Source organism: Heliconius melpomene, chromosome 13 (genome assembly GCF_056956725.1).
Source record: "Heliconius melpomene rosina isolate 202511_hmr_F chromosome 13, ASM5695672v1, whole genome shotgun sequence".
In the NCBI taxonomy this organism is placed as follows: Eukaryota; Metazoa; Arthropoda; class Insecta; order Lepidoptera; family Nymphalidae; genus Heliconius; species Heliconius melpomene.
Genome location: NC_140401.1, coordinates 1547869 through 1574807, shown reverse-complemented (window position 1 = coordinate 1574807; position 26939 = coordinate 1547869). Strand labels below are relative to the sequence as shown.

At 32.4% G+C, this 26939-nt stretch overlaps 2 protein-coding genes across 2 annotated transcripts in view; one reads left to right on the top strand and one right to left on the bottom strand.

Annotated features, from left to right (window-relative positions):
* Positions 1-7095, bottom strand: part of Lmpt (four and a half LIM domains protein limpet) — a 123122-nt gene extending 116027 nt beyond the window's left edge. The window contains exon 1 of the mRNA XM_085195780.1: positions 6776-7095. Within this exon, the coding sequence (XP_085051906.1) occupies positions 6776-6823 (48 nt within the window). The 5' untranslated portion in view covers positions 6824-7095. The remainder of the gene's footprint in view (positions 1-6775) is intronic.
* The window catches only part of LOC146532409 (uncharacterized), a 182635-nt gene that overhangs the window by 40676 nt on the left and 115020 nt on the right, over positions 1-26939 (top strand). The window lies entirely within an intron of this gene.

Below are 26939 nucleotides of genomic sequence, written 5' to 3'. Positions count from 1 at the left end.
TGCCAAACTGTTACGTAAGTAAAATGGTTTGCACCAATTATACAATATCTATACAAGTTATTTCGCCCAGTTGTATCGGTTTTTTGGATGTTTCTTGCATAGAATAATAAACATATATTAATATAAAATTAGTATTTTAAAACATAACTTATAAATAAAAATAAAATATATAAATATATAACATACAAATATACTCAAAAAGATAAAGTCATTGTACATATAAAGTTACTGAAAAGGACTACGTACAGAGTTTGTTCTAAAACTATTTCTACAGACAACGCGAGGTGATTCACTGCATTCCTATAGCAACATTCTCGCTCCTGACTTAATAATGTCGTCGAATTTCAATTGCAAAAATACAACTACAGAAGTTTGTATACCAGTGGCGGCTAAAGACATCAAAGGTTTCATGTTTAAGTCATGGTTCCTGACTACTTATATAGGAAAAAAAGGACTTTTGTTTTTGGTTATATTATATTTAAGGAAAATATGTTCGTGTTTTAATTGAGAGGTTCACCGACATCTCTTATTAGTAGATCTTATTTTCAAAAAAATAATAAAAATACATTAATGTCACATTTAGCAATAGACTATAGCTACAGCTAACTAACTTTTTAAACAATTTTCAATTTGCGGTGAAATATATTTTTATGTTAGTATTTTACTTAAACGTTTATGCTTATACTGAAATAATACAGTATGAAATTGAACTCACAGTCATCGCGTTTATAACGTTGTTTACAACTACACCACTATGGCATTAATTTACTTATGTACATAAAATATCATTTATTTATACCTTTGAATAGTAAATATTACTGGCACAATAGTCTAACTGCAAGACTTCGGAGAAAACCGCGTTTGATCATTTCATTAGAAACTGTTTTCAATTTGCGGGAATGTTTCAAATTACTGTTTCTGTGAATATCAACGCTTCGATAACGCGTCTGTATTAAAGAAACATTTTGAAACTGTTTGTATGTTTTTCTATTAGAAAATTTTTAATAAACGGTATTTACCTTTTTCGTTTTCAAAATTTAAAAAGGGCTGGGTTTCTTCTTAAAGCTCTGCAGTTCCACACACAATTAATATTTTTTGGGATTAGGAAAAAACACTTGCTTGAAATAAAAGAAGATCCTCTGGATTCAATAAAATGTTTAACATATATATTTACTAGTGTTTCCATCAATGCCAAACGCCACTATAAAGGTTATATGGCTATTGTCAATATATAAACAAACAACTTTCATCATTTCATATCCAATATCTCGGAATTTAAGATAGTTTGAAATATTGGAATAAGTTTTAAAAGATTTATTTGATCTTTCGATTCTTTTATATTAAAAGGTTTCGATACACTTCACTGCGACTTGGCATATGAAGACCTATCTCAATTTATTTGGGAACCTCGGTTATATAACGGCTTTATATAACACCTGCATCGCAAACGAGCCTCCGAGAGTGACAGATTGTTAAAAATGTGATGTATGCGCCAAACATTTTAATTTTACCAACCATTATAATGCAAAAATATAAAAATTATGTATTATACATATAACTAATGAATAATATAATATAATACATTATGGTAGCAACTACATTACTACTACGTTCACTAGTGTTAAAACACTCTGTTCCCTACTTTCCCCTCAATTTTGACATTGAGTGGCGAAACGTTAACGTCGTAACCTAACACCTCAAGCTTTTCCCTAAAAATACTTACATAATTCATATTTATAGTTAGTTAGTCGTACAAAACTTACTAATTAAAATTCTATGCATTTCTAAGACTTTGAAATAGTTGTATTATAAAAGGCAATCTCTATCACTTCGTAATTTAGTAATTTTATATAATAGTATAAATAAAAATAATTGCAAAAATGTGTTTAGCGATGCTATCTTAGCGTAGTTCCTTTGCTATTTGAAGGCTGCAGGTTCAAATCACCTTGGCTTTATTTTAAAAGTATAACATAAACGAGTACAGACAACACAACAGGTTTTATTCTCTTCTAGAAAAATAATAATCGATTAGAAATTTATGTATTTTTTTACATTAAAACAGCCGTATCGTAACAATATTTATCGAACCCATAACTATAATATTATTAAATACGCGTTATTTATTTAAAAATCTAATATTGCTGCATTTTTTCTTTATATATATTTGCGAGGTCGTGGTTGTCGTACGGAAAAGAGTATCTTACTAGTTTTTCTCTGCCACGCTAGAAAAAAACCTGAACTTGATTTATATATTGTACTTATATTTGTGTTAGGTGATAGGTATTATATGTAATATATATACTAAGCGTATTGTCATAGAACAACAGCTTTCAAGAGACTGCATTAGGATTATTTACATATACATATATGTTAAACGTTTTATAGGTCATTAAGAATAGCACCTACGTACTGAAGCAGTATGGTTAGATTTTATAGAAGTAAAAGCCTTGATAACGTTTATGACGTTGGAAATATATGAGTATATTTATAACTACTAAATTTAAATTTAATATATTTAAATTTGAAATCACAGAAAATTTATGAACTCACAATTGTTTACATATTACTCATTTTGAGCTTCACACTGTATCCCGCATTCAGCAGAGTAGGCAGAGGGGACCTAGTGATAAGATACTCTTACTCTTATTTAGCACAAAATGTGTCAAAGTAGGCGGAAAATGTAGATTATAATTGTACTGGATTATCAATTGATTATTATCGATTTTCAATAATCAATGATCATAGATACCCTATTTTAGATTATGAATTACAGATCGATAATCGATTATGGAACTTATGGTTTATCGATAGTTATAATAATAGTTAAATTCAAAATATAAGCACGTATAAAGTGGGGAACGGAGTGTCTTAGCACTAAGTTCCCTCTGCCTACCCGGCTGTGTGCGGGATACAGCGTGAAGATGATTTTATTTTATTTATAAAGTATATAAGAGATGCTTGTATTCAGCTTATGTAGAAAATCTATAATATATTAATAGCATCTATTTATGGTAAAGGTGATCGTAAATACGTTGATGAGAAACACCTATAAATATTTTATTCTGATGACCTTTGCATGTTCCATATTTATCTCGTATCCTTTATTCAAAATGCCTTAAGCGGTCATTTAAGATAAGCTTATTTATATGTTACTTATAAAATTTTTATTTTTTTAGATTTTTGCATTTTATAAGAAAAAAACAGACCCTTTATAGGAACACTTTGTTGTCCGTCTGTCAAGACCACGTGGAGGTATTAAGTTGAAGTCAAATCAAGCTCTAATCGTTTCGTTTTGGCTACATTTTGTATGAAATTAGTCGCGTAATCAACACCTATAGTGTACTTCCCGTAGACCTATAATTATGAATTTTGACCTTGGCCAGCAATCCTGAAATTGATACGGAACCTTCGTTGCAATTCGGATTCGCCCAAATCCCAATTGCACTTGGCTTTTTTTTAAAATATTCTCGTATATTCTAAAGTAACTAAATTACTATTATTGGCTAGCGTCTTATTGAAAACGCGATGGCTGTGAGTTTCATTTCCTTTGTCCTTGAAGGAACAAACTATCTATCTTTATTTACCCACTCGGGCAAATCGCTGCGTTAAGTTCCGAAACTCAATGCGTAATATCTTGAATTTTTTTCCTCCGAATGAGAATTAAACCCATAACAGTCCCGTTTATGCGTTTACAAGCATGGGCCACTGCACGAAAACGGCTTTTGACTTTTAAAAAAGTATGTGAGAAGCGATAAGTGGAGTGACTAATCATCACATTCTACTTACCCCACAAAATGTTTCAGATGTGTGAAGATAAAAGAGAGAGCTAATTAAAAACCATGACTGCCAGATTTCATGAATTTAAAGTTATGCTATCAGAGAACTGATGCGTCATCAAAAATGAGTCGAAAATACCATTACTTATCTTCATGTTACACACTTTTACGAATAAAAAATAAATCAAATTAGAATGTTGCTACCAACAGTTACAAATCAAATAGTTATCTATTTAGTTTAAATATTCAAAGTCCCTTATGGCACAGAGTTACAAGGGTGCGAGAGTTAACGCGACGGTTGGGGGTTCGTTTGCCACTTGGGGTACGAAATATTTAATATTTTCATTTCTTCGCTCTGGTGACAAGGTAAAGCGCTTTGTGTTGAGTTCCCCCACTCAATACACAACCGCGAAATCGGCGGAGGAGATGTCTTAAGGGGGCCAGAGTTTCTTAGCACTAAAGACCCCAAGTTCCCTCTACCTACCCTGCTTTGTGCGGAATGATAATGAAGATGTACCTATAAGACAGTCTCCATCTTCTCAGTTATTTTGAGAGAATCCGTAAAAAAGCTAGTTTATCAATTAAACCGTTGTATTGACGTTTCATAACATATTTCATATTAATTTATAATTTATGCTAAAATATAGACAGTTTTTCAACATTATAACGTTAAATCATATATATAATTTAATACGGCCGCTGTGGTGTGCATATTAACGAGGTATTAAGCTGCTGACGGTTAATTTTCATTGGTTTATTTTAAACCTTTTCTCGTTGTTGCTTTTTTGGTTATCTATATCTTTTACAAAATATATAATATTTGGTTATTTTTTTTTTACATTTTATCTGAGAATTGCTTAACTTAATTTTATAATCACCTTCACGCTGATTATTAGTTAAGAAGAAAATCTCATTCCCTCAAGAAGAATTCCTCTTACCATAGGAATTAAAATAAAAAAATAATAATTAGATTCACGCTGTATCCCACACACAGCAGGGTAGGCAGAAGGAGCCTAGTGTCAAGACACTCCGTTCCCCACTTTCCGCCGAATTCTGGAAGCATTGCGTGTTGAGTGGCGGAACTCAACGCCGCTCTTTGCCTCTCATCTCATATCATTATTAGATCGTTAATTAGTTATTATATGCTAATTACACAATGATGAATTTTTAATTTTCAAATATATACAAACTTTAGCGTGACATTTTGCAGGGTTCAAGGTAAATGAAATATCGACTCGAAATCACCTCGACTAAAAACTTGACCTAAATACACTACAAAGGGTGTATTTTTAGTATTCAGCACTATTTTAGGTAAATTATACTGCAAAAAGTAGTGTGTATATGAAACATATTAAATTGTATAGTAATTTAAGACTTTGTAAACTTAGGTATAATGTCTTATATAGAGAGAGTAGAGAGTGAGAACCCAAAACCACAATGCTTACAGTCTATCATATCTATGTACTACAGAATTATTAAAATCAACATGAACTAACAGAATCTTATTATTATTTAAAATGTAGATTCATATGAGAAGCATCTCTAAGTGACTGTGCTGTCGCTAAGCGCTATTCAAAACTCACCATATACTGATATATACTGAATAACTGAGCATGTGATCCTTTCTAGCGGGACAAGATAGCTCGATTAGCCTCAATTGTGTTATAAGTTAGGTTAGGTACTAGGTTATTTAAATATATATATATATATTATTTATTTTAGTTGTTTTTGTTTATTTTAAAACAGTTTACTAAAAGTTGACTAATCAAGTTGGATGTAAGCTCTTTCTTACATATATATATTTTTTAATTTCTAAACAAAAATAAACAAATTACGTTCATTACATGGATATTGAATTTCTTGTTTTCATTTATCTACACTTATTATATTTTATAAATCTTTTCTTATTCATTACTATGTTATTTCGTCCACATAATAAATACACGTTTATTATACATAGAGCTACATTCCAATAAAAAAATCTACGTATAACCGGTTTGGAAAACTATGATCATCTCTTTATTAATATTACTAAATCATTATTTTAAGCTTCCCGCTGTATCCCGCAGGGATAGACAGGGGAAACTTAGTGTTAAGATACTCCGTTCCTCAGCACTCACGCAGTTTTCAAAACATTGCGTATTGAGTGGCGGAACTCAGCGCTGCGTTTTGTCTTGTTTGCAATAAAAAAAATATACAATAAAAAAAATCGAAAAAAAAATAAATAAATAATTCCCTTTAATGAGAATGGATCAGCAAACCATAATCGTCGCGCTTACAGTCGTTCTTTGTACCACGACGAGCTCTATAATTGGAATTATTAGAAAACCTACGATAAACTTTTAAAAATGTGTGCTCCAAAACATATAGTATTGTAATCATCAACATACATACATTTTCAAAGCGGCAAATCAGTTTAATCAAGAGGTGACCGAGAGCTCTCGGTAGACGTCAAGTAGTTTGTTGGGAACAATAATTCCATATATTAGATATATGAACGAGTATATGTAATCTATTGATATATTCTATATCATTAAATTACATTTAAAGTTTATAGAAAAAGCTTTATACAATTTATAGAATTACTATAGAACTCTACATTACCTTACTCTACCTTAGTAAAATAGTTAAAAGCTATTACTTTAGAACTTAACATAGAGTACATTTAGTTTCTATGAGTTACGACCGTTCTCTACATAGAGGCTATAGTATACTTGTTTACGGTTGCAACGACTGATACGTTTCACGCGGTCAAATCACCTTTGTGTTGTCCTGCTCGTGTGAGCCGTCTCGCTCTTGGCTAACTTTGACACTGCATCTTAAACCATGTTTTTTATTACTATTAACTGTCACAAAACATATGTTTCATGTTTTGTATTGACATACATTACTGTCACTTCTGTTATTCATACGCATGTTTATAAAGATAAAGATATCTCTCTATCTAATCTGAAATAATATTATTTATATACATAATAAAATATATTAAATAAACTGACCGTTTCGGAAAAGGCGCTCTTCGGCCTTCTGGCTGGCGTCCCGTTCATCCTTAAGTTACACAAAAATCAAAACAAAATCAGCCAATCGGATCGCACCAAACTTTTTCACGGACACTTGTAGAGTTCACTGTCAAACTTGAACATGGACAATTTGGCAACTCCAACTCTAACTATCCTTTGGGCATAAATATAATGGCAACGGTAAGGTTCCACGGCACTTAATTTAATCGATGACTTCATACAATTATATTTTTGATAAGTTATCGAGTGTGGGGAGCCGGCGCGGCACGCGGGCTCTCGCTCGGTTGGGTGCAGACTGACTGACGGAGCCGGCCAGCGTTAGCTCACGCCATGCCTGCATTTTTTACGGACAATAGCCTAACGTTTGGAGGTTATGTTTTGTAGAGACCCCTCACCCCAATTGACAAGCCTTTTTTTGTAACACGATTTTTTTTCCAGTTTACTCGATATATTGAGAATCGATTATGGCATTGTTTGTTATTTAATATTATGAAATAAATCACTTAAGATGTTTACGTTCTATATTTAGACGGTCGCCTGGTCGGTCTCGTTGCGCCTGCGACAGTGACGTCACCCCAAGTCTATATTTTATCAAACTGATTTAGGATCGCAATTACTGTGGATCTTAACGTAAGTTACCGCTATCACAGCCTTCTGAATAAACATTAATGCGTACAATTACAGTATCAGTACGTTATCGTTACGTAGTTGATGAGATAAGCGGTAAAGGACAGACATTGAAAAAGTGGTTCATTAACATGATAGATATACGAAGACAGAAACTACCTTGTAAGAATAAAGTACTCGACTTTATTTTTATTTATTATATTATCCTGCACATAACTGGGTAGACAAAGGGAACCTGGGTACCTATGTAGTGTTTGACAATTCATACCTATTAAGTTTTTGGTTAACACTTTCGTTAACCCTTTCCACCGAATTCTTGAGGCATAGCGTGTTGAATTGCGAAACTAAACCTCGCGCTATGCCTTGTTACCAGAGGTAAGGAAACGAAAACTTTAAATATTTCATTCCCCCAAATGGGAATCAAACTCACAACTGACGCGTTTACCACGACACACTCAAACCTAATAAAGAATTTTACCACTAAAATTTTAGTAGTAGTTTTAAAGTAAAAATATATTTCACAATTTAAATTCACTGTTAAGCGCTTCTGCAAGTGTCTCTATATGTGTCTATATAGTTCTAGATTTATAGGCCAGTGAAAACCGCATATCAATAAGGTCAGCGATTCCCGATGGAAATAGAACCATAAAAGGAGTCGCACGTAGCAATGATATTACATTCCTCGGCGTATAGCGACGTTAGAATAATATTTGTTACATTTTACGAGTGAAATGCACATATGGTTCTGTATGTTAATACTTTTGCTATTTTTTGATATTTTAAAGGATATATGATTATTCTATGAAATTAACTAATGTTTATTTAAATGTTTAAATTTTTTTTGCGATGAAGAACCTCCTGTATTACAAGAGGCGCGGGTCCGAGTTTCACTACGATTAAATACTCAAAATACATAGAATAATTTTCATTGACATTTTCCATCTTTAGTGTGGCATTTATACCTTAAAAAAGTGCAAAAACGATGAAATTACTTCATCCTTTCCAATTTGATCAATTTGTTCTGTGCATTTCCATATAAGGACAAGGCCAGTATGGGATAAATTTATGATCCGAATGACACAGTTCCTTAAATATAAAATTAACACTATATTGAAAAACATACAAGCGTAATAAAATATTTAAATTCGAGGTTAATGATGACTAATATGAGCCAATGGTTCATGATTTTATGTTCATCAATAGCTTTTGCAATACCAAGTAGTAAGTAATAGTTGTAAGTTTTATATATATACTTTTTTTTAACACATTGAATGATATTATTGCCCTTTTTAACGCTTTTATTAGCTCGGTAAGTATGTCTGTATGAATCTCTGTGGCGGAAACTTAAAGCGTAATTCATTTGAAATTTTGCGTACTTACCAAGGATCGACGACAATGTAATAAAAAAAAAAAAGTTAAAACACGCTTTTATAGAAAATGTAATAAAATTGTAATTAACACAATTTTCATAAAAAATGTAACAAAAAAAAATGTAATATTGTAAAGAAACTTGTAAAATGTACTAAAACGTGAGAATATATTTTTTAAAATTTGAAAAGAATTATGTAAGTTAGAATTTAAAATAGTGTAAAAATAGAATAAATTTGTATGAAGTATAGTGTAAATAAAAAAAATTTATTGCAATCTAAAAAGAGCGTGGAGTGCATAGTGTCAATGATCACTTATAAAGGAGTCCACCACAAAAATAATCTTACTTACATTATTCCTAATTAAAATTTAGAAAAAATATATTTTTAACCTTTTTTTCACAAAAGCGTGTCCTCAATTATTTAAGTATTGTTTATTAAAAAAATTGAGCTTATGCGTTACAAAGTAATATATTATTATAACATATACAGATAATTAAAGCGTTTCCCTTTGTAATATTCTTGCAGATATATTTATTATACTTTCTATTTTCATTCAGCGGGAGACTGACATGGATGGAGAGAGATCAAGCGCAAGACGGATTGTTTTATGTAATTCGCTGGGATGTGACATTTTTAGATCCGAACTCAAATTATTTATAAAATATAAGCAAGTTTCTGTCAAGTTTTTACTTAATGGAAAACAGGATCTCTGATAGCAATAAATCTAAATGTATTCTAAAAAGTGGATAATTGTAATTGCGATAGTTGTAGGTTTTATCCCGACTCTTTATTAATATAATCAATCATTCTAATAAATAATTTCCATTTCTTCGCTCTGGTAGAGAGAAAAACTCGCCACTCCATACACAATATCTCGAAAATTAGGTTACAAGTGGGGAACGGAATGTCTGCATGCTGAAAGCTGTTGCATAAAAAATGCATAAAAATAATTCTGCAAAAATCCATAAAATGAATCGTGAATTTTTCTGAGAAAATGTATTATTTTTAGAGACGACATAATTTGTGAATCATTACAATACACTTAATATATAGAATGTTAGTCAAACTTGTTTCTAAACGAGAGGAATTCTAAGTGAGTGGAGTAAAGGCTAAATTAGTCACCTGGCGCCAACTGACACGAGGACTGCATGATAACGCAAATGACGTGTATTCAACAACTAGGGATTTTAGATAAACAAGTAAAAACATTTTTTGGGCTATAGTTATATGGAATAATATTAGAATATAATATACATATAGAATGTAATTCCATACTTAAGAAATATGATAAAATTTAAATTTTAGGTTTTTTCCATTTTGGAGTTCACTCGCATAACAGGTTTGGCAGAAAAATGTAGTGCCAAGACATTTCGTTGGCCACTTTCCGCGTGGATCCCAATCTTTGTACGTTGAATGGTGGGACTTCACGGATATAGGAGGATGGGCAGGTGGAATCTAATGTTCAATAGCGATGTCATCCCTTGGTGGGGTGAAATATTTCTTAAATTATAAAAAAAAACTTTTTTAATTAATATAAATGCAATTCCTTTCGAGAATATATTGAATTATTGTAGTCTAAAGTCTGCTAGACATACTAATGTGTGAGGCAGCTGCGAAGAAACCTCTTAACTTTCACCGTCAGAACTAGTTTGAGCTTGCATCTGAGCTATCTCTTGGAAGCTTAGTTCACAGGGCCGAACCACATCGGCCACTTTCTGAATCATAGAAAGTTGGTTCAATTTATCAGTACATGCGATTGTACTCGTGTTTTTGATTGTGATAAGGCTGTGTTTATCTATTCTTAATTTGAATGGAAAACGAAAGTTTCATAGAGTTATTATTTTAGGTTGTGTAATTGACAAGAACTAAATCTTCTTATCTTCTTTTTGTTCCAAAGCGGGAAATGAAAATAATTTGTTGTCTGGAAAGTGGACCAAATCTCCAACCAAATCAGAGACTCTTGATATTATTTCTTAACATTTAAGTTTTATAGCAGCAATTTTATATGTAATTAATTTAACTAAATTATTTAACATAATTTACACTCCCTTCTCTTCTAAACAAATTTTGCAAAATGAAACTGATCAGATAAAACCTGCAGCGGTGCTTTGTTTGAAACATTCCCTCAGGCGGTATCGAACTCACAACCATTGCGGTTACAGTTTACCGCCTGTATCACAATAGACTTAAGTATTTTTTTATCCATTTTATCTTTTTTTTGCAAGTACAGTGACAAGCTACTCCGTTCCTTACTTACCGCCACTTTAATGATTGTCGGATATTGGAATCCAACGCCGCTTTGTTGAACGAGTTCAGTCATGCACACTCTAATTACAGTACGGGAGCGGCGTATTCCAGCGTTTACTTCGATTTATTTTCTAAATAATATGAATCAATAAATTTAATAAATATTTTATATTGGATGTAGAAATTTAGAACTAAGGATATATTTAAAACTAAGGAATTATTTATTTTGCAATTTTTAATATTTCTATCCATTTTAATGAGCTTAATTTAAAGTTTTAATATGTATGTGAAATGATTCTATACATAAGTAATAACACAACAGGTCGCTTTGCTCTGCTCTGCTTTGCTTGCTATTATACAGGCTTCTCAGGAAGAAACAATTACCTGAACGACGTCTGGACGCCTCTTGAATAATCAATATGTTAGCCATATCATTAATTTCTGCATTGTTCAAGGGTAATTTATTGTTATATTTTTAAAATAAAATAATATTTACATAAATATATAAAATAAAATAAAATAAAAATAGTCCATCGTGGTGCAGTGGTACACCGTCTTACTACAAGCGTGACAGCTGTGATCATTCGATCGCCACTTGGGGCAATTATTAATTTTAAATTCTCTCTTCGAGTATGACGAAGGGTGGGTTATACAACATAACACGCAATATCTCAAATTTGGGCAGAAATCGGAGAATGACTTCTCTTTTCCTACCCTGTAATAAGCATGAAACTATAAAAAAACTAGCTCTGAATGAAGGTATTGGATTGTAATAGTAATGCTTATATGTACATTATAATCAGATAATATATCTATGATAATAAAATGTTACCTACGTTTGTTACTATGAGAAAAGTACTGTTTTGAATATTATGCGTTTGGAGCCGTCATGGCGCAGTGGTTCAAGAGTGTGACTGTAAGCGCGAAGGTTGTGGTTTCAATTCCCACTTGAGAGAATTAACTATTATTTATTAATTATATTTTCATTTCTTCGCTCTAGTAAGGAGGCGAAAGCGCAGCGTTGAGTTCCGCCATTCAACGCGCTATGCCTTCGGAATTCGGCTGAAAGTGGGGAACAGAAATGTATTAATGGGACCAGACTATCTAAGCACTAGGTTCTCAGATTCGATGTGACTATCTTGCTATGTACAGGATACGACGAGAAACTAAAAAACGTATATATTATTAACAAACATACTCACATATAACAATTAGTGCTTAATTAGCTGTATATTAATACATTTTTACCATTTTATAATTATTAAATGTCAGTCAAAGGCCATTCGAAATATATATTTTAAATGAAACTCTTTAACCGGATTGATTGCATATAATTAACTTTCGACCACTTTGCAGTAGTCCGTGGTCACGGGTAGACTGTGGTGGTCGTTTTTCAGTTGATATAATTATTATAACAAACTACCGCCAACGATTTCTTAATTGAGCTGGATGTACTTGTTCTCTGGTGGATTTGTGACTTCAAAGTTTTCATGAACGGGCGCCGAGTGGAGAAAGTATCCAAACGTGTTTTCTTTTGAAAACATTTATGTCCATTATTGGTATCGGAGATATGTTCCTTCATCCTAACACCGATTGATTGATTTGATTTTTGTTATTTAGTCAAACTACTAGTATGTAGGTAGTTATGTTATGAAAACTTTTTACATTAGTTTTAAGATTAAATAAGCTATTTCAAATAACATGGCTGAAATATCACAATGTAATATGAATAGCAAAGATATATTAAAACGTTATTTTGTTATAAAACCGCTTACCACTGAGAGACGAGTTCTGGAATGACCGCATACTGCATAATGCAACGTGGGATGTTCTCAAATGTTATTTTTCAATATATGATGTTTGAATTTAGAATATAATGTAACACCCTTATGGTAGAATAGATTGATTATGCAGAATTGACATATGACATAGGTTATAATTTGACTCCGGAAATATTTAAGTAGTTATATATTTTTATGCCACATGACATAGTTTTTTATACAATTATAAAACTATTGATAAGAACATACATAGTAGTACAGAGTTTGTCTGTAGCCACGACAGTTGTATGTTAGATTTCCGCTCGGGCCGAGGTAACTATTTTTATTTCATCAAAGCGCAGCCTTGATTTTCGGAACAACATATAACGTCCCAAAAATTGAATGTCTTAAGTTCTGTTCTGCTAAAGTTTTTAATCCGGGATACAGCGTGAAGAGAGAAATCTAAATAAAGTTATGCTTGTATTTGAAAAGAAAAGTTCTGTATAATTCATGAAATTAATAATTAGTAGGTAAAGTACGTTAAATAACAATTTTAATCAATGTTAAATAGTGTTGGCGACAAGTTGCATTGAGCTTTGACCTGTCAATAGCAGAAAATTTGCGCAATAATAAATTATTTATCAAATTATTTTATACTTTGATGTAGACATTTCAAAGCAGTCTCACGCTTTTTTGGCTGTAAATCAGGATAGGGAGCTTTTCACAGGGACAGTTTGTTCCCCACTTACCACCAGATTTTCAAATTTTTATATGTTTTTAGTTAAGTATTTTAAGTATTTTTCTTTCTTAATAGTGGAATACTTTAAAAATGAAAAAAATCCTCATACTCACTTCAAAATTTATAATATTAAATAATATGAATATAGTTTTACGGTTGGACTCGATGGTTATACTTTCGATACGCAAATATTTTAACTTCAGTAATCAACACTTTATGCACTGATAAAAGTACTGGCACTTTAAAGTATTTTTTGAGTAAAATTTAGTAGGATAGATAGAGAATGTAATAGTAAATGATACCGATATCCTTTGGATTTGCAATAAAAACCTATAAAGATACCCCTAATGGGGATTGAAAGTTTGTATGGAAAAAATCTTTAAATCGCCACTGATGTTTATAAAAATTTAAATTCAAACTCTTAAAAATATTTTATTGAACACGTGTTTCGTGGTTTTTTAGAATTCACGGCCTAAACTAAATAATAATAATAAATAAACAAAATTTCATAAACATGTTTAAACATACATAAACATGAAATAAATATTCGTATAGTGCAAGCGGGCGAAACCTATCATTAATAGAAATTGTAAATTACAAAATTCTGTTATTTATTTATTTTTCTTCTATTTAATTTCAAGGGATACTTTGAGATTCAATGAAAAAGCACCGACGCTTACTTATACATATATTTACATTTCTTCGCTTTGGTGTCGAGGCAAAGCGCGGCGTTGAATTCCGCAACTCATCACGCAATGGATCCAGTTTTCGGGTTAAAGTTACTTTTCAGGTTAAAGTTTCGGGTAAAACTTACGCTGTATACATTTTGATACAAAATAATACTTTTATACTTGCAAATGTGCCAAAAGCATCAATTTTCTCATAAATGAAAAATCTGTTTTTATTAAAAATATATTGAATATGATAAAATAAATGACATGTTTCACGATCGTCTAACTATATAAATAGCTTTTATTAAAACGGGGTAAAGGGTAACACTGTTAATAACAAATTATATCAAGCGCCCGTTGCATTTACCGGTGTGGGTGTAGGACCCATCGAACCGATATTTATTGAATTTTAATTAACATCCATCCAACTCTAGCTGGCTAGGAAAAAATACATCCTGGAAAACAAACTATACATTTCGGAATTGAAAATGTGTAGAATCATCAATCAAAAATGTATGAAAAATACAGGATTTTGTTTTCTGCCTCCAAGGAACAAATCCTTAACTTTTATTTGGTTTTTGGAGGTATAAGATTTTTTCGAAATACATTGTGAATCTGAAACCTGACGAGGGTTTGACTCTTGGAAACCGTAGATGCGAAAGTACACGAACGAGCCGTGCAGTATGACACGTATTTAATGCACACGTCATGTCAAATTACATGTAATTTTATTTTGTATAAAACTCGCCACACAATTAAATTAAAAATTGATTAAAAAATTAAAATTAAAAATTAATTGTCTTGACAATAGAACAAGGTGATTAAAATAATTCACTCCTCACAAGTAGAAATCGAAACCACAATCGCTGCAGTTAGAGAAAAAAATATATCACTTCACGAAATTCTGTGTTTTTTAATATATTAAATTAACAGTCCGTCGTAAATATGCTAAGATTAAAAATAGAATATTTGCACTAAAATTTTATTTTCAGCAATACTAAAGACATATGAATACTTCAGAAGCCATATTCCTCAACAGAACGACAAGTTGAAGGACTTTCAGAACTTTGCATGGCAATATGAACTAAGTTGTTTACTTTACAACGACGACTTGTTTGATCCTGTTGTATAAGAACGTATTGCACGATATGTCAATACACCATTAGTCCATTAAGTATTTATTGTTAATTAATTTTATTCATAGCTATTTATATATAAAAAGAAGCTTCATTCTTTTCCGTCTTTCATTGTATGCACAGGGACTCTAGTGTTACGACTCTCCGTTCTCAACTTTCGATTCAATATTTTTGAGACATTCGTTGTTGAGTAGCGAGACTCAACGCAGCAATTTGGATTGCTTTTATATATTACAATTTACTAATAAACAAAAAAATTTTAAAACAAAAATTGAAATCTCCAGAGCTAGTTAATATAAGTAGCTAAGGCTTGCAAACAGACTATAGTTCTAGAAAAAATGGTGTAAATGACCACAAGTAATAACTTGAGCAGCTTCTCCTATTGTGAGGCAAAAAACAGCGTGAATCACGAAATCGACTGTTTTGCGGTTACAAGCCATACTTTGAAACATGTCCAATTTAGTCGCCTATTGAGTTGAATAAAAATCTTTTATAACTTGGAAAAAAATACAAATTATATGTTTTTATGATTGATTAGTATAATAAATGTTCAAATGTATAAATGACACTTTTGTAGAACTTTTGCAATTGTAGTAAAAAGTGGCCTTCAGTATAGACTATTTGAATACAAGGATATAGATTGACATCAAGTTTAAAAAATATATTACACTTAGACAAATTATATATTTTTATTTTTTTTTCTTTTCGTCTTTTGCGCAGCGGCATTAGCAGCACAACATGTGACTTGTAAAGGCGGCAGTTGTGGGTTCGAGGGAATAAATTACTTTTACTCGCTCTGGTTGTCTTGTCATAAAGCGTGGCGCTCATCTCCGCCACTTAATAAGGAATATCTCGAAAAATTTTACATAAAATGAGGAATGGAATGTCTTAAGAATAAGTTTGGTTTACTAATATCTACCATACTATACGCGGAATACAGTGTAAAAAAATATTTTTAATTTTCATATTTTATACACAATAGCGATCCTGTGTGTACGAATGAATTCAAATATGACTTCTTAATTTTAAATATTTTAAATATCAAAATAAACATGGAAAAAGGTATGTTAATAAGTAATAATAATCTCTTTGTAAAAGTAAATTAAAAATGCTATAATAAAAAATATATTATATACAGTCACATTACCCATAGAGTTTTATTATTTATGCGACGAACTTTGCTTGGGACTTCACGTTTCGTTCTGAATACTAATATGACACGTGTCGTTTCTTTATAGCATAAATAAAGAAAACATTACGATTGACTGTTTTGATAAAAACAATACAAATTAAATTAATCATTGAGGTCATCCCGTCGTAGTGACAAACAGCGTCAGAATGTAACAACGGTGGCGTAGATTCAATTTTTAGGGAATGAAATAGGGAACGAATTGTCCCTAGGTTCCTTCTGCATACTCTGCTTTATGAAGGTTATATAAAGAAGTATTAAATAAGCTATTTTTACTTTAATTCAAGGTATAAATTGAAAATAAGTTTTAACAAAAACAATTTGTGCGATCGCCACTGAGGGTAATTATTAAATTTAAACTATTTTCATAGTTCCAGTCCGAATAGCTAGCTAGTATTTTTGCTAGCTTGCAATGTCATGAAATGTGGCTCACTTGGTTTATTAGGGATGATGTTTTAAACTTTAACTTAACATTTCTTCATGTATGCCAAGTTATAATTGTAAATACAAATATTTATTTTTAATTTTCCGATCAAGTTTCAAGACATTGCGTGCTGAGGGGCGGAACTTAACACCGCATGTTGTCTTAACAGAGCAGCGAAATTTAAATAATAAATAAAACAGAATGGAAATCGAACCGAACCGTTGTTTTTAGACGCCCACGACTGCTCCTAACGTACCTAATACCTACTAAGTTCAATAAGAAATAGCTTAAAAATGTACATATAATATTTAATAATAATAATAATATCTACAAAATACATTCTCTAGCTTCACTGGACATTTTCACGGCGAGTGTCTGGGGACAAAGGGCCCTAACGCGTATGAATATAATTAAATCATTCCGCGTCCTGGTCAATAAAGGTTTTAGTCATCTCAGTTCGTCACCGCCGGGTTTATACTTACATACACGTATATGCTATTCGCCGGTTCAAATTTAATATGGTTTTTTGTGTAGGTTATTTTAATAATGGTTTATATTATTAACAGCATTGTGACTATGAGTTTTTTTTTTGTTCTTTTGGTCACATATATTTTTCTATTCTTTCACAGTGATCGTACTATATAATTTGAGTAAGACGTTGAATTCAAAAAGCATGAAAATAAATTATGAAATTCTTTCTTTTCATCGTTTTATAAGATAAAGCAGATTCATTGAATAGCATGTTTTGAGTTAAATTGTGCCCTTACAAAGTTGTACATCTTTAATTTGATTACATATTATATTATCGGAATGTGAGTTTTTAGATTCTTGTTCAGTCATAATTCCCAAAATGTATTACTCATCAGAATTCAGGAATCATTACGGAACGCCTACATCTTCTTTTCGAAAAACAAAATAAAACAAATTCATTATTTTAATATTGAAGACTATATAGGTACCTAAACTAAAAATAATGAGTCATATAAATTTTCACATTTAAAGCAATGTTATAATTAATTATAGAAGTAGCATTATTTTATGATTCAATTTAGATACATAATAGTCCTCGGGTATTTAGGTTTACGGTAAATCGCAATATGGATCATAAATTTATAACTGAAATTAAGCGAAGGTAGGGCAATTGATTTTATATTATATAAATATACTAATCATCTATAAGTAATAGATGTATATTTCGGAAGAATTCGTTTGTTTGAACGTGTTTATCTCAGGAACTATTAAAATAAGAAAGAAGGCTGTGCTGCTAACTGTGTATGCTGCGGTTTTTGATGTTTTGTCTTTCTTTGGCCATTTTTCATACACAACTCTTACTTCGATTAGACCCCGGGGCAAAGCCACAGTAAAAGCTAATACAATAATAATAATAATAATTTATATATTTTTTTCTTTGTAAATTATACAAATATGTAAATAGTTTTTGCTTATTACGTATGCAAAGATTAATCACTGTCACATTTTCTATATTGTACACTGTTACTGGTATTTGCATTAAAGTCAGCTATAAGTTATAAGCTGGTACGCGTGGGCCTAGGTATTTATGCCGGCCTATCGTTGGTTATTCCTGTATTATATAGAAGTTGCTTATGTTATATTGACTTTTCGGATGTATATTTATTATTATATACGGTACTTTCATTTAATTCTAAATTATCATTTTTATAGGGTTTTTAATTTGTGGGGACACAATCGTATAATGTATAATCGTATAATCGTATAATCGTCATCCATCTTTCATCCTCCAGTCACCAGTCATCCATTCAAGCCGCTTAACAAAGCTATGCATATCTTTTAAATATATTCTTAGATACGTTAGTACTAAAAGTTAGTTACTAGGGATGCGACTCTATATGACTACATTTCTAAGCAAATTTTACTACTAAATTAAATTTTTACTGTATATTTTTATTCGAAACGTTGACTTAAGTTTGGTTTTCAGCTTCACATTCTATCCCTCATATAGCACAGTAAGCAGATGGAACCTAGAGTGTCCTTACTCTTCGTTCCTCACTTTACGCTGAAATCTAGAGGCATTGCGGGTTGAGGGACGGAACCCAACGCCGCAATTTAAATAGAAATATCAAGTAATTAACTTTCCCGGGCGGGAACAGAACCCGCAAGCATTACGTTTACAGTCATACGCCTGTGCCCCTGCATCACGATGACGGCTTCTAATTTCTAGTTCAGACTTTAATTTCTATATTCTATCTTTCATGATATTGATCTGGATTTCGAAGTGAAAAACGAAGGAAATTAAGTATGCATATATTTATTTTAAATATTTTTTTATACGTTTATAAAAAAAGGTCTTTAATAAAATTGCTAACCCTATAAGTGAAGCATTGTGCAAGTGAATGCATCTAAACAGTGCACTGTGCAGTTGTCTGCATAATTTCGTTCAATTTAAACATCAAATGATGTGCTCGTATCGTATGCACATACAGATCATTACAACAAGGTTATATTCACGTGGTGATATAAGCAATGAAAAATTCATGAAATTTGAACCTACGACCTTTACACGTGTTCAGTGTAAATTTGAATTTGCCCCAGATACAATATGCATCACTATACTTTATTTTTATTTATTGTTTTTTGGTTATAAGTACGGATACGTTGAGGCCATTATGGTGTAGAGGTACATCGTCTGCTTGTAAAACTGATTGTAGGTTCGATTTCTACTTGGTGGAATGAACTATTTTATTTTTAAAAGCTTTTATTTAACTTGCAATGTATGTATGTGGGTTCGGGTGAAATCTTAGAGCTCAATTTTGAAGTAGATATCGTCAACCGATTGAGCTGAAATTTTGTAAACACGTTTACTTTGGATGACAATGCACGATAAAATATGTGACGTAATCAAATGAAAGGACTCGTTGAGAGCAACTCGAAAAATAATGTGATGTCACTCTAAATCCCATAAGGAAGATATTGAAGATAGCCGAGTATCTATTTGGTCTACTTCTACAATATAGATATTAAATGAAATGGGTCGTTGACCGTAACTCTAAAAATAATGTGACATTATACTAAATCCAATATGGCGGAACATCTAAGATGGCGGAATAGTTATTATTTATGCACTTCTGCAATATGGATATCAAATGAAAGATCTTGCCGAGAACTATTAGAAAAATAATGTGACATCACTTGAAATCCAATAGAATTGACACGATTCAAGTTTTTTGTGCTTTCATATAATGAAAGGTATGTTCGTACGATTGAGCTGAAATTTTGTATACACGTTTGGTTTGGATGACAATGCACGATAAGGTTTGTGACTTCATTCTAAATACAATATGGCGGACCATCCAGGATGGCGGAATAGTTATATTTCATAAACTTCTATAATATGGATATCAAATGAAAGGGTTTGTTGAGAGTAACTGGAAAAATAGTGTAACGTCATTCTAAATCCAATATGGCGAACCATCCAAAGTAACAGAATAGTTATTTTTGATGCACTTGTACATTACGGGTCTCAAATGAAAGGGCTTCTTAAGAGCAACTTGAAAAATGATGTGACGTCATTCTAAATCTAATAAGGCGGACCATCCAAGATGGCGGAATAGTTATATTTAATGCACTTCTATAATATGGGTATCAAATAAAAGGGCTTCTTGAGAGCAACTTGGGAAATAATGTGACGTCATTCTAAATCCAATATAGTCCCCTATATTGGATTTAGAATGACGAGATGAACGAATAGTTATTATTTTTGCAATTCTGCAATATGGATATCCAATGAAAGGGCTCATTGAGAGCAACTCGAAAAATAATCTAACGTCATTCTAAATCCAATATGGCGGACCATCCAAGATAGCCGAATAGGTAATTTTAGTCTACTTCTACAATATGAATATCTATTGAAAGGGCTCGTTGAGAGTAACTCGAAAAATGTGACGTTTTTCTAAATCCAATATGGCGGTACATCTAAGATGGTGGACTAGTTATTATTTATGCACATCTGCAATACGGGTATCAAATGAAAGAGTTTGCCGAGAATAATTAGAAAAATAATATGACATCTAGTGTGAAAAACCTTCTTCCTCCTGGCATTAATCCCGGTTATTGCCAGGGTCTGCCTTCCTACATAACCTACTCCACTTTGCGCGGTCTTTAGCGTCCTCGGTGGTTAGACCATTGGCTCTCAAATCCGGCATCACAACATCCAACCAACGCTTCCTTGGGCGTCCAGGAGGTCTCACTCCAGGAACTGATATAGCAAGGCACTTGCATCCGACTTAGTTCTTAGACCGGCGCGTAACGTGGCCAAACCATCTCAGGCGGCGCTCTTGGAGCTATCCGCTACGTCACGGACCCCAAGACTACCTCGAAGTAATGTATTGCGTATGCGGTCAGACCGCATTACGCCGCACATCCACCTCAGCATCTTCATTTCCGTGACGTGAAGCTCCTGAGTGTGCCGAGATAGTGCTGGCCAACATTCGCTGCCGTATAAAAGAACCGGTCGTATGATGCTCTTGTATATCAGTCCCTTGAGCTTGGCGGTTTTCTTCGGTCACAGATCATACCAGTGACCTCCCGCCATTTGGCCCAGGCAGCACTTATCCGGCCATGGTCATCGTGATCGATGCCTCCGGACTCGTGCATAACGGATCCAAGGTACCTGAACTTTTCTGACTTAACGGCTGGCTCAGGACCTTTAAGGATCGTGCTCGAGTCCGGGCTCCCGAAGGCCATGTACTCGGTCTTCGACACATTTAGTTTAAGACCGCCGGTCTCAAGCGTGCCATTCCAGAGGTTCACTTTACGCTCCAGCGTCAGTCGGTTCTCGTCAATGAGTGCTATGTCGTCGGCATACATCATCAGCCATGGAGGCTGCACTACATTGAATAAGAACGGACTAAGAGTCGAGCCCTGGTGAACCCCCACTGTAATCGGGAAGGGTCTAGTGTCGCCAACAGCATTCCTAACCATAGAAGAGGAATCGTAGTACATATCTCTAGTGTGAGAAACCTAGCCAGTGGTAACTAAAAAGTCAAAAATAAATTATAAGCAAAAAATCATTTTTAGAAAAAGCTTTTATTTAAACGCTTTAAAAAGGAGAAAATAAAATTTGTCTTTTAAATTTTAACTATCAACTCCATAACCTCATTGTACACAATTTATATGATCATAAAAGCTTGTCGCGTTAATCAATATTTAATTAAATTGAAACTTAGCAGATTTTACATAATTAAATTAGCACTAGTTTAGTTACACAAGTAAATCGCGCGACAAGCTTTTATGACCGCGGAAAACATAAGCGATATAATATTTATATTTTCAGAATCAATTTTTAATAATACTTGAAAGTTTTGTACAATAAATAAGATAAAGTGTAGCGTTAAGTTCCGCCACTTAACACGCAATGTCTCATGATTTCGGGCGGAAGAGAACGTTGTGATAAGATTCTCTAATTTCTCCCTAGTGTAGTAGAGAGTTTCACTTAGGAAAGTGAAAACCACACTTCGTCCTTTGCCCACCAGAGCGGAAAAAAACATTTATTTCATTTCCCCAGTTAAACCTACACGCATTACGCTTGAAATCAAATGGTTTTCCACTTTGTCACGATAGCTGATTCTGACTATTCGATCGTAATACTAAATGCCCAAACTATAATGTTAAAATTCTGAGCTATCCCTATTTACTCAACACGTAATATCTTTATTCCGGAAGCAAAGCCGAGAACAAAGTGTTTTGCCACTAGGTTCTCTCTGCCCACTCTGCTATACGGAGAAAAGCAAGAAGCTGCTTTAATAAACAAAAGTTGTAAAACTAACTTTATACCAAAATAGCAACCAGTTAAAGGTCTTGTAAAGTTCAAGTGCAATCACATAGAACACCTAAATATCACCCACTTCCTCCGTAATCGGGTAAGTGGATTAATTTCAGCTTGAAAGGCTTCAATGAATCCGATACGCAATATTAGGCACAACAGTATACATTACCTAATATGAATAATCAATAATTATTGTACCTATGCATTATCTATCCATTTAGAAGTAGGTACTTTATCTATATAATGAAGAGTTTGTTGGTTCGTTTGATTAATCTCAGGAACTACTGATTTAAATTGTAAATATTTTTTTGTGTTGGATCGCCCAATCTCCACTCTTAATAAGTTATATAGTAAGATTACAAAATATTGACATTTATAAATGCTAAAAAGACAAATATAACCTATACCTCATATTATATTTGGATGAACTTCATGCGCTTTTTAACATTTTACCTTTTACATTTTATTTTAGTGTACGGCTCCGTAAGATGGTGAAGAAGAAGATGTAATCATGGTAGAGATTTTCTTTTAAAACTTCTAAGTTTTTGGATAGCTTATATCACAGTTAACTGATGCATTTAAGTAAGCTTACTACTAATAGTATCATAAATGTAAAAGTTTGTGGGGATGGATGTCTGTTCTTCTTTCACGCTAAAACTATTTGGGATTTGGGTAAAACTTTACAATAATAATATTATATATCAAAATAATTTATCTACAGTATAACAAAAAAATTAAGCTTGCGAAGCTTGCTTGTCTTACATAAAACGATGCAGTAACTAAAAGAAATAGTTTCTGAACAAAAGTATTGTTTTATATCTTTCACGTACAGCGTTTATAAATAAGGAGTTTGTACGGCAACGTACTACTCACTTCTTAGCATTTCATGGAATCACCATGCGTGTGCCCGTCAGTACCGTCATATGGCAGAATGAGGACCTCAGAGCAGTTCCTGAGATTTGCAACACAAGAGGCTTGAGGTTTGAGGGTCCCTTTGAAATGCGTAAATGCTCCTCTACTGTCCGAGCCCCTCGCTTCACCTGTTCAAATTTGAAATGATTCTACTAATGTCGACATCGGAATACGTTCTAGAAATGAAATTATGATAGAATAAGAGTGATAATTGTACACAATCATATAATATGATTATTTTACTATTCTCTTTACAACGTAAAAATGTTTTATATTATATATATATGTACCCAATATAATTTACTTAACATATTATTATCAGTATTACCTACTTTTTTTATAAGCTGTGAAGCTGTTGATGTGAGTGTATCCTGCATGTAGCAAGGTAGCCAGATAGAGCATAGTATTAAGACACTCCTGCCTCCACTGTACGCCGAATTTTGGAGGCATTGCGTGTTGAGTGGTGCAACTGTGCAGTGCCTCGACACCAAGGTCCAAAATTAAAGAGGCGATGGATGAACATTTAAAAGGTATTTTACTAAATAGATTTTAAAAATTATCTTTAGGAAAAAAGTCTATAACCACTACGTGTATTTTAGTAAACGAAAGGAGCGCCATCTTCACGCTAGAAATTCATAACCAAACTCAAAACAGTAAAGTTTCGCCATCTTGCGGCGAGTAGCAGAAGTAGTTATGAACATTTAAAAGTATACTAGATGGCGCTAACATATAAATACTGAAGCGCTTACTGAATTAAAATAAAAATATTTTTAGCAATTTTAGCTGTTATTAATAAAAAAATAGTAAGGTAAAATAATTTTCGATTATATAAGTAAGATAGACTCGGTACAAATATTTATTTTTTGACAAAAATATCAAAATAATTATTGTTATTGAAGTTGAGTGTGGGTTCGATTTCCGATTGGAAACATTATAATATACATATTATATTCGTTTCACTCTTGCTAGATCACATCGATTTGTAGCGTTAAGTTTCACCACCGAACAGACAAATAAAATGTTAATTAATTTGTTTCGAAAATAATGAAAGAAGAGTCTTGACTCTAAGTTCTCTACACATACTACGTATACAACGCTAAAAATAACAATATATAGAAACAAATGTTATAAATTTTAATTTATGATTGAAAATGTAGTCAACATTACTAACGAATATTAACCGCCGTTGGTGAAAATTTCTTGATTCTAAAATAATTAACAAAAAATATATATTGTAAAACATAGGTACAATAAGTATTAAATTATTTTCATATCTTGGCTCCAGTAAGATAAAGCGCGGCTTTTACCATTCAACCCAAAATGCCTCGAAAATACGACGAAAAATAGAGAACAGAGTGTTTTAACAATAGTTCCCTGTACCTACCCTGCTAAACGCGGTACAGAGTAAAGAAAACATTAAACTGTTATACTCGTAAATAAACAGCGTACATCAAAATATTAAATAATATCGCTATGGCCTAGTTAGGTCATGTTGAACCAACACTTCCGACTATGTACGGCAGCTGCGAATTCAATTCTCACACAAGATATGTTTATACTAAATCTCTTCTAACAATACAATACGTAATATCTCATAATAAACGTAGAATTGAATATTAAAATCAGCTTCACGCAGTATCCCGCACACAGCAGTTGTAATAACCTTAATGTTAAGACATTAGGGTCCCCATGTTGGATGGTAAATTACTTGATTATGTACCTAGGTTACCCTAAGGTAACCAAGCAAGGCTAAATGTTCACGTAGCGGTACACGGGATTGTATTTTTAAAAGTACCTTAGGTACCTAAGCACTATATTATGTATGAATATCCGCATGTAATCAAATCTATAGGTATAATATGAACTCCCTGAGGACCCACATTTATGAAATTTGGCACGAATTGAAAACTTACTACATGAATAAACAAAAAAATCTGAAGAATGAAAATTTATAAAATATTCATATACTCTTTATAGCATTTTTTAAAATATCTTTTATAAAAAATAATTACAAACTTATATTTGTAGTTCATTTCACACAAAATGAATGCATAATATGCTCGCAAACTTATAAAAAAGTTGATAAGCTTAATCAACTTTTTTATAAGTTGTACTTCCAACAGACAATACTGAAATTGGTACTGAAGCCTCAGTAGACGAGTCCGACTAGCACTAAACCAGTTCTTTTTTATCAATAATACGCCAAAAAAAAAAAATTATAAAACGTTTACCCCCTTTTACTTCTCACTAACCAATTAGCATTCAACGCCTATCAAGTATCAATGTAGTTAGTGTCAAAGTTATATTGGTTCTATTAAGAATAATCTTCTCCTGATACAATTTGTGCCGAATTTCAATATTACATCATACTACCGACATTGACCTGTTTAAGCCACGTTTTATTGTATTATTTATGTAGGCTTCGAACTCGTAGTGACTAATAAAGTCGTTACACTTGCTCTGTTATTAAATATTATGGATGTGTATGATTGTTTTCTTCGAATATTTACTTTTATTTTAACACGTAATGTTAATTATTATAATTACGTTTTAAAAATATTTTTTGAGGCCAACACAAGTGCAACAGTTTATGGGTTCCCACTCGAGAAAAGGAAATATTTAATATGTTTAATTTCTTCGCTCTGATGTCGAGACAAAGCGCGGCGTTGAGTTCCACCACCAATTAATTCGCTATGCTTCCAGAATTCGGATTCCTCCAGATTTTTAAAAGTTTTATTCTGACTCTATTTTTATAGTGGCGCACGCCTATATATATAAAGCTCGGCTTAAGCTTCGCGAACTGTATGTACCATTTCCTAAACTTGTGGTCAGTGAAACAATTGAAAACTACGCTTATATATTTGTAAGTTATATATTATCTATATTTACGAAGTTATATATTTTATTGCAAGAATTCTGACATTATTAATACCTATGTTAAACGGAAAATATAAATAATAAGATTATATCAAGTTTAATATTCAAATCCAGCGTTTTATGCATTTCTTATGCAAGATGCAATATAAATTCAGGATTCTTATTATAATAGTATCCAGTAAGGAACTCAGTAAACTTTTCGTAGATGGTTATCATCTAGCTAATGCAAAATGCTATTAAAAAAACATGAATATAACGTAATTTTTAGGCTTTCGTACACAAAAGGTAAAACGGAACTCTATTACTAAGACTTCGCTGTCCGTTCGTCTGACCGTCCGTCTGTCTATCTGTGTGTATCTCACGAACCGTGATAGTTGGGTTCCGACTG